Source organism: Macadamia integrifolia, chromosome 7 (assembly GCF_013358625.1).
Source record: "Macadamia integrifolia cultivar HAES 741 chromosome 7, SCU_Mint_v3, whole genome shotgun sequence".
NCBI lineage: Eukaryota > Viridiplantae > Streptophyta > Magnoliopsida > Proteales > Proteaceae > Macadamia > Macadamia integrifolia.
The window spans coordinates 19,510,563-19,519,702 of NC_056563.1; the positions used below are offsets into that span (position 1 = coordinate 19,510,563).

The 9,140-nt window shown below is 38.5% G+C and overlaps 1 protein-coding gene across 1 annotated transcript; it reads left to right on the forward strand.

Annotated features, from left to right (window-relative positions):
- The first annotated feature begins 3,422 nt into the window (after nucleotides 1-3,422).
- Nucleotides 3,423-6,484, forward strand: LOC122083452 (cytochrome P450 81Q32-like). The gene is made up of 2 exons (XM_042651264.1): nucleotides 3,423-4,420; nucleotides 5,711-6,484. The coding sequence occupies exons 1-2, from the start codon at nucleotides 3,509-3,511 to the stop codon at nucleotides 6,329-6,331; spliced, it is 1,533 nt and encodes a 510-aa protein (XP_042507198.1). The 5' UTR covers nucleotides 3,423-3,508; the 3' UTR covers nucleotides 6,332-6,484.
- Nucleotides 6,485-9,140: the final 2,656 nt, after the last annotated feature.

A 9,140-nucleotide genomic window follows, 5' to 3' on the forward strand; every position in this document is an offset into this window, starting at 1 on the left:
TTTTTTTTTTTTTTATTGGGGTTAAAGCTTTTGCCTGTTTATCTGCAAAGCAGCAACAATCTTTGGCCTGATTTATGTATTTTGCAAAAAAAAAAATAAAAAAATAAAAAAATATTAGATGTCCAATAGCCAACCATCATGAGCTATTCTAAGCTCTATCCAACATCAGCATGATATCAAAGCAAACCAGGAACTGCAATGTGAACAACATGGAACTTGGAACATTATACCTATAGGTCCAAACCTATCCTTTAAGCATCAAACATCAAATCCTCTCTAAAAGAAAACCCATAATTCTTAAAAATTGGATGCTCTTAACAGAATTATATAACTGGTATGTCATAAGTAAGTGTAGTTCACCAATTTGAGGAAGTCTAAATTGATTTGCACTGAACACATTATACCAACTAGATTAAAACCAAGATATAGAGTTTTTCAGGAGCTTTAACTTCAGCGAGAATTGAATCGAATAGCACAAATGGAACCAGATCAAAAGGATAGGAAGGGAGGAACAATCGACTCGCCTGAAATGATGGTTTTTTGTATGTAGATCGTAACACAAATGCAGGGGAGATTTTTTGTAGCCCAGATGTAGGGGAGTTTTTTGCAGCCCAGATGCATGGAAGATTTAGGGCTTCACCAACACCTGAGAAGAAAAATTGAAAGAGAGGAAGATAAGGCCATCATTGCAGATCATGGCATCAAACGTAGATAGGTTAGGGAATCATTACAAACCTTTCCTCTCTAGAGAAGGAATAGATTTCAAAGAGCTATATCGCCGGAGAACGAACAACTTTCACAGACCTTTCCTCCCAGAGTAGCTCAGAGATTTCGGTGACCTATGTGCAAACCAAGGAGTGGGTTCTATCTTGTTCGTTGGCAGGTTGAAGAAACTGAGAAGGGTGATTAAGTAAAATATGGCTCAAGTTAATGGATCAGACCTCAAACCAGTCACACAGTGTTAGATTTTTGGGTCTAAATGTAATAAACAAAACTCGAAGGGGGATGATGTAATAAAGGCAAATGCGAAGGAAGTTGGTTGTAAATTTCCCTAATAGTTACAGTAGTCAAAATATTACTCTAATACAAATTTTTTTTTGTTCGAATATTGTAAATACAATTTTCATTACAGAAAAATAAAAATTTACTATTTTTAGCTTCTGTTTTGAGTCATTGGGAGGTTAATGTTTAGTTGGTAGTTACGTTTTTATTGATAGATAGACAAGAGATTTCAATTTTGAATCGGTTGAATTGTGCATTTTGTTTAATTTGGGAATTTCTTTTTCAGTCCCAATAGTAGTTAGTATAAGTTTGATTCCCATTATGATTTATTTAGAATTGTGTAAGGTTAGTATGATTTTTTTTTAAATTGGTGAGATCCTTTTAAGAATCGATTGTCAATTTGAGGTAAGGATGTCCAATAAACTTATTCTTGGCCAAAAGTGAATTTTTTGTGGGTATATTTCCAAATGTTATGGTTTTTGTTTAGGCTAAGAGAAATGGTCGTCCACTGTTAAGTTTTGATGGTCAAACTCTACAACTATTGATGATGGATAGTCCTTTAGATCAGAGAGGGTTGGGCTTGTTACTAATTCTTGGTAAGCTAGCAGCATGCACTAATAACAAGGTTGAACATAGGATGGCAAAGGAGTTTTTTCCAAAAGGGAGGATAGGATAACACATTTTGGGCACCTTGGTGGTGTGCCCAACTTTTTCCCTTTTCTTATTTATTCTCCAAATATTTGTATCTTCCTATGGTATCGAGACAACAACAGGTGCAAGGGTTTGATGTGGAGGCTTAGATAATAAAATATTTACGATGGTAAGGTAACATAGTGAAATTCGAAAAGAAAAAAATAGTGGATTGATAGTTTTGACCAACTAGAAAATGAGCTAATTGAAAGATTATCACGTAAATAGATATAAAAATTTGAGGCATAAATCATAAATAATTCCTCAAATGTTTATGGATTTTAATTTATTTGATTTATATTTATCAGAAGTAAGAATTACTGGTCATATAATATATCAAACACCTGTAAGAATAGAAATGTGTCTAATAAATGAAAACACAAATCATACCAAAGAGAACCTAAATTCAAGACAATGGATCGAAATCTTACAATTGGGACAAGACCAAGCAAGTTCAAATCTACATGACATCATGCAATGGTGTGGTCTGAGAAGAGTCAAAATTCTTCACCAAATTGTATAATAAAGGGTTGTGGGCTAGCATTTCAATGAAAAAAAAAAAGCAATTTTTGTTTGGTTCTCACTTGGGCAACCTCATCAAGTGCTATTTTGTGCGAACATGTGATGGCTGTTGAAAATTTTTGACAAACATGAGGCTTTGTTTGGTTGCAAGGGGAATTAAAGAGAAAGGAAGTGAAATTTTCATACTTAAGAAAAAAAATACAAAAATTATTCACTACCCCATGTGACTATGTTTAGTTATTAAATTTCCCTGTACATTGCATCCAACACCTTTTGCTATGTCATGTAAAATAAAAATTACATGTTAAACATATCATTACTAAATATGGTAAGTAGTTTATACAATCATATGGGGTAATAACTACAATTTTTTCTTTTAGTTTGAAAATTTCATTTCATTTCCCTATGAGTTTACCTTCCATCCAATAGTTTGAGGAAACGTAAATTTTGCACCAGCCAAATAAAGAGAGAAAAAAAAAAATCCTTCCCTCATAAATGATTGAAAACTCTCTTTCATCCACTGGTATAATTACAATTTTTTGAAATTTTCTTTTGAAAATTTCATTCTTTGTCCCTATGAATTTCCCTTCCAATCAATAGCATGAGGAAAAGGAAAAATTTACAACAGCCAAACAAAGAAAAAGAAAAAACTTTCCTTCACACATAAGTGATTCAAAAATCTCTTCAGCCACCCGTCTGATTGTAGTAAGAGTGTTTTCTTAGTCAAGGTCGGTGAGAGAAAAAAAAAAATACTATGTGAGAGGGTGATATTACTAGCATTGTGGATTGACAGTTTCCCCAAAGATTCATCACCCCATCCTAAAATTTACTTATGTATAATTTCCAAAATACCATTATCTTCCCGTGCACATCTGAAGCCCCAGTCTTTTCCCAAATGTCCAAAATGCCATTTCCACCCTTCAGTCCTACCCTACCTGCCAAAAAATAGTGGGTGAACATATTCTTGGTTCATGTGATATTGAAGAGAAACTGAGTCTAGAAGTGTAAAAACACAACGATTCATCCCCTGATCCTCATGCATCCTTCAATTATTCCTGACGCACATGATGATGTAACTTGGAGGAAGAGGATGTTAACTTTTTCTGACTTTTCAACTTTGTTTCAAGAAATTTGAAGTTTCACTGATTTCGATAAGGTAAGGATGATATGGACAACAAGCTAATCCAATGGGTCCCATTTACCAAAAAAAAAAAAAAAAAAAATCCAATCTCATTTATGATCCCTCTTCAAATACCCAACCTTAAGGATTACTAGTTTTAGCGCTCTATGATCCATGGAGGTGGTGGTGTCATCATTCGCGTACCCTTTACTCCTTCTAGCTTTAGTTTTCATCTCAAAACATCTCTTCCTCAAAAGACAAAACCTTCCACCAAGTGGCCCTCTCGCCTTTCCCATAATTGGTCATCTCTATCTCTTCAAGAAGCCACTCTACCGCACCTTAGCTGATATCGCCGGCGTCTACGGTCCAATCTTACTCCTCCGCTTCGGTTCTCGCCGTGTTCTCCTTGTCACTTCGCCGTCGGTAGCCGAGGAATGCTTCACAACCAATGACATCGTCTTCGCCAATCGCCCTCGCCTTCTCGTCGGGAAATACTTGGGTTTCAATTACACAAACATCTCATGGGCACCCTACGGCAACCATTGGCGCAACCTCAGGCGCATCTCAACCCTTGAAATCTTCTCTTCTACCCGTCTTCAGATGTTCTCTAATGTACGGATCAGTGAAGTACGGTCTCTATTACGGCGACTCGCCGCCGTCAGCGGCGGAGATACTTTTAGAACGTTAGAGATGAAGTCCATGTTTTTTGAGCTCACCCTTAACGTGATGATGATGATGATTGCTGGAAAAAGGTATTATGGTGATAAGGTGATGGATTTGGAAGAGGCAAGACGGTTTAGAGAAATTGTGAAGGAAACGTTTGCTTTGGGTGGGGTTTCAAACTTCGGAGATTTCTTGCCAGTGTTGAGGTGGGTTGGGGTTTTTAAGGGTTTGGAGAAGAAGTTGGTGAATTTGCAGGGAAGGAGGACTGGGTTTCTGCAGGAATTGATTGAAGAGCATAGGATGGTGGGAACTAAGACACAACCAAAGGAGGAGAAGACGAAGACGATGCTTGATGTTCTATTGTCACTGCAAGAAGCTGAACCACATTACTACACCGACGAAATTATCATTGGCATTATACTGGTAACTTCTCTCTAGACCACATCTTCTTGCCTGTGATGTCCGGACAAAATCGAGTCCAGACTCCAGATCAGGTCTTGATTTACACTTGGATTCCACTTATTTTATGAGAATGGTTTCCTACCTGATTCAATGTCGACGAAATCAAAGAGGGTATTTGGGAATCGGATCAAGTCCTCTATCATACACGGTGTTTGATCCACGCTTGGATCAAACAGCGTAAGAGAATCATTCTTGTTTGAGGACCTGATCTAGACTCGGTTATTTGTAGCCAAATAATTTGTATCTTGAAAAGATACTTTAGAAAATAGTAAAAAACACTATTGTGAGAGAGGGGAAATGAATTATTCTATTTCCTTGGCTGCGAGCATGGGTTGGCTGCAACCTTGGTAACCACTGAAATTTTCCATGATGTCCAATGTTTTGAAACTCAGCGTCCCAACGATTCACCATTAAATTGGCACCCTAGTTTACCTCTCTTCAAACGAGCTAGCTCTTGATCTCTCCACCTTGTTGAGCCGTCAACAATTTTCATCATAATTTGAAGACCAAAATGAGGGGTTTTGTTACATAGTGGTTGGAACAAGTGTCCATGCCAAGCGGACCAATAGGCAGGCACAAGGTGGTACATGAAAAAGGTCTATTATGCTAATGTTTTGAAACCAAATCAAAAAAATATTGGTTCAGATTAGTTATAGATTTTTCGGTCAATTTGGTCCAATTCCTTGTATTCATTGATTCGAGCTAGGATTTGATACCCCTAATTGACACTATAAGTTTGGCACATGAGTAATGTTTCCCCCACTAGTGGTGTGGACCTTTTTTTTTTTTTTTTTAATATATACATGAAATAATAATACATGCAAATCATTTATCAATCAAAAATATTTTTAATGAAAATATTTATACACAAATTATGTTGCAAGGAAAAAATAATAATAATAATAATAATAATAATAACAATCGTGGGTCTTGAAAATTGAAACCCATTTGAACCAGATGTTGAGGTTGGCATGAGTTCTTATGCTATTTCGGAGTCTTGCAAGAGAAGAATTTATCTAGATTGTTCATGTGTCAAATTTAGAATTTAATTCAATCAAATTCTCTCCTACATTTTGACTTGCATTCTTGAATTCAATCAATTCAGATCCAAAATTTTATGACCCATGAAGTGACTAAAGTGAGCGATAAAGCTAGTTTACTCAAATATGATTGTATGAACTTTGTCTTTAGTTTCAAGTTGACTCAAACTATTGAAATTGTGATGTTTTCTCTAATAATGTGATGGTTCAGACATTACTATCAGCTGGTACTGATACTTCAGCAGGGACCATGGAATGGGCACTGTCACTATTGTTGAACAATCCAAAAGCCTTGAAAAAGGCCCAAGCTGAGATCGATGCTAAAGTAGGACAAGGCAGACTTCTTGATGAATCAGATCTCGCCAATCTCCCATACCTCCTTTGCATCATAAATGAGACACTTCGGATGTACCCTGCTGCCCCACTACTAGTACCTCATGAATCATCAAAAGAGTGCATTGTAGAGGGGTTCACCGTACCACGTGACACAATGCTATTGGTGAACATGTGGGCAATCCAAAATGACCCCAAATCATGGGTAGAGCCCACAAAGTTTTGGCCGGAGAGAATGGAAGGAGTTGGAGGGGGAAAAGATGGATTCAAGTGGATGCCATTTGGGTCAGGGAGGAGGGGATGTCCTGGGGAGGGTCTGGCAATGCGTGTGGTTGGCTTAGCATTAGGTTCATTGATTCAATGCTTTGATTGGGAGAGGGTTGGAGAAGAGATGGTGGATATGGAAGAAGGCACTGGGCTCACTTTGCCCAAAGCTAAGCCATTGGAGGCTAGATGTAGGCCACGCTTATCCACTTTGGGCCTCATTTCGCAATGTTGAACAATTGGTTATGGGCTTCGATGAAGACATTTCTTTTGTTTGATCACTTTGTATTTGGCTTTATGGATTATGTGGAACTCTTTGCAATCTATTTCTCTATATACTGAAGTATATGTTTCACTTTATAGAGACTCATCAGGTTAGATTCTCAAAGTTTTGCAATATGCTCTCTTCGGTTGGAAGGGAAATAATAGGAAGGGAAGTAAAATCAAATAGATTATAAAAGTGAAAATAAGCATTACACCACATGATTGTATTTAGTTCGCAACATATTTTAAATTTGATTATTAAATTTTTGGGTAATTCACAGCGCCACCCCCTGAAGAATGCCAATATTAGAGGGACACCCCCTCTCTTTCACCAAATTGGACTTGGACCCCTTGCCGTCAGTCACTGTTAAGTGTCGACTTAAAATGACCATTATACCCTTGCTATTGAAAAACTCATATTTTTACATTACAGTGAAGCTTTCAAATACAGAACCACATATTTCAGCCATAATTTGCCGGATTTCCAACCAAGACCACCACCGACTGCAGATTCCGAACAGATTGAAGGAAAAAAGGGAGAAAAAACGCTACCTTCGATTATCTTCTCCGTCGGATCTCCATCGCCGGTATTTGGATCGATGAAGCCGGATCTGTCGGTGGTGGATATGGAGCAGAGGCAGCGGCGGGACTCCTCTCTTCCCTCTTCTCTCTCGCTTTCCCAAACTCGGCGACGGCTTTGGTCATGGCGGTCAGTGGTTGTGGCGGGATCTCCATCGCCGGTATTTGGATCGATGAGGCCGGATCTGTTGGTGGCGGATATGGAGCAGAGGCGGCAACGGGACTCCTCTCTTCCCTCTTCTCACCCTTTTTTTTTCTGAATTTCTCAATTTGAGGGAGCAGCAGGTCTCCAAGAACAAAATTTTACAGACGGAGAGACAATCTCAGAAAGAAAAAAATTACATTCGAGTGGGTAGAGCAAAGTTGGTATAAAATTTTGTTATTTTCTCACTACTAGTATTATTGTATGATCTTATATCAGTAGATGATTACAGACTTTCCTTATTACAAACCCTTGAGAAACAAAAAAAGGGTGAGTGGATCAAAAGGTTATACGATTATATGAAATTTTGATTATCTGGAAGAGAGAAAGGGGAAGAACAAAATTTTATGGTTTTTCTTTGAGGACGGAAGCTAAACCGGTGACAATTTTTCCGCCTCTGCGAGATGACTGGGGGAGGAAATTCCCAAAAACATTGCTTCTCGGCTGTGCATGTTGTACAGAAGGAGACCCTGTAGGAACTTGAAAAGCTGCATGTGAGGTTACTGGGACTGTAGACCCTGACAGAGGGAGGAAATTCCCATGGACTTTGCTGCTTGGAAGTGCAGCTGTTCTAGTGAGTTCTGGGAAAGCTGACTGGGAAGATACAGGGGCTGTCATTCCAGAAGGTGGGAGGATATCCGCTAGAATATCGGTGTTTTGGTCTGCACTAGACAACTCCGTGGGAAAAAATTGTTGGCTAGTTGAAGGAGCCTGAACATTCGATGCACTGGAAGGAGTATACGTAATGCCTGGAAATGTGTCTCCAAAGTTGAATTCTGAGATTGTTTCTGTCTTTGGACCCAATGGCTGGATAGCTTCAGAACTTTGAGTCATGGTAGACTGGAAGGAAGCAACTGGAGCGACTCTTTGGTTTGATCGCCGATGGCTACCATTCTGAAACAACTACTTTAATCTTCTCCTCCTCATAAATTCCTTTCTGCGAAGATGGTTCCATGCTGAGATCCGATGCCGATGGCGACATCTTCTCCCCAAAAATCAGCTCGAATTCACTAGAGAAGTTCGTCATTGTAATTGAACTCGACTTTGGCTTCCTCTCTGAGACTGAGAGGGCTTCAGCGCAGAGGAACTAGAGCTTCGACTGAGAAGAATTCCGGTGCAGGGCTGGCTTCTCGATCGACTACTCCGACTTTCTTCTCCAACTCAATGACTCACGCGGCGGATATGGAGCAGAGGCGGCGGTGGCGGAAGGGATCTTCACTCGAATTTGGGAATACAACCATTAAGGGCAATTTTGGTATTTCCCTATTTTAAGGGCAAAATGGTATTTAAGAAAAATTTGAATTGCTGATGTTAGCATTTTTTATATATTTTGTAACGATGACTGACGGCAAGGGGTCCGAGTCCAATTTGGTGAAAGAGAGGGGGTGTCCCTTTAATATTGGCATTCTTCAGGGGGTGGCGCTGTAAATTACCCTAAATTTTTTCTTACTTAGTATTCAAATTTAAAGATAAACAATCATGATTATATGTTGGCATTTCCTTTTTTTTTGGAGAAGATGATGCTTGGAGGTTGGGGTGTCAATTTCAAGCCCGCACCGACAGACCCAACTGAGCCCGGCACATTTATGGGCCGACCTAGATTGAACCGATTAATAAACTTGTTGAGCCCAACACATTTATAAATAGATAGTACATGGTACAACCACTTAGCTCGATGGGCGCCCGATTGGCCCGACACATTTACAAGTTCAATTTGAATCGACTGTTTTAAGCCCGACCTAGCCCGACCCCTTTTAATATTGCTTGTATTTTTTTAATTTTTTTTAAACCTATTTGTATTTAGTGCTAAGCCTATGTGATATGTACAATTGAGAAGGTTGTAATTGTTATATGAACTTCATCTTTTTTATGCATAGTTTAATTGATTTGAACTTACTAAATTTGGGTTATGTAAGCATAGTTTAATTAATTTGAGTTTCGTGGGTTAAACATCGAGTACCTTAGTAATTTAGTTTTTTTTTTTTTTAAAGACCTTAGT

Coding starts and splice junctions, on each gene's coding strand:
- LOC122083452 (XM_042651264.1), top strand. CDS start 3,509: ATGGAGGTGGTGGTGTCATCATTCGCGTACCCTTTACTCCTTCTAGCT. Junction 4,421..5,710: donor TTATCATTGGCATTATACTG/GTAACTTCTCTC, acceptor GTGATGGTTCAG/ACATTACTATCAGCTGGTAC.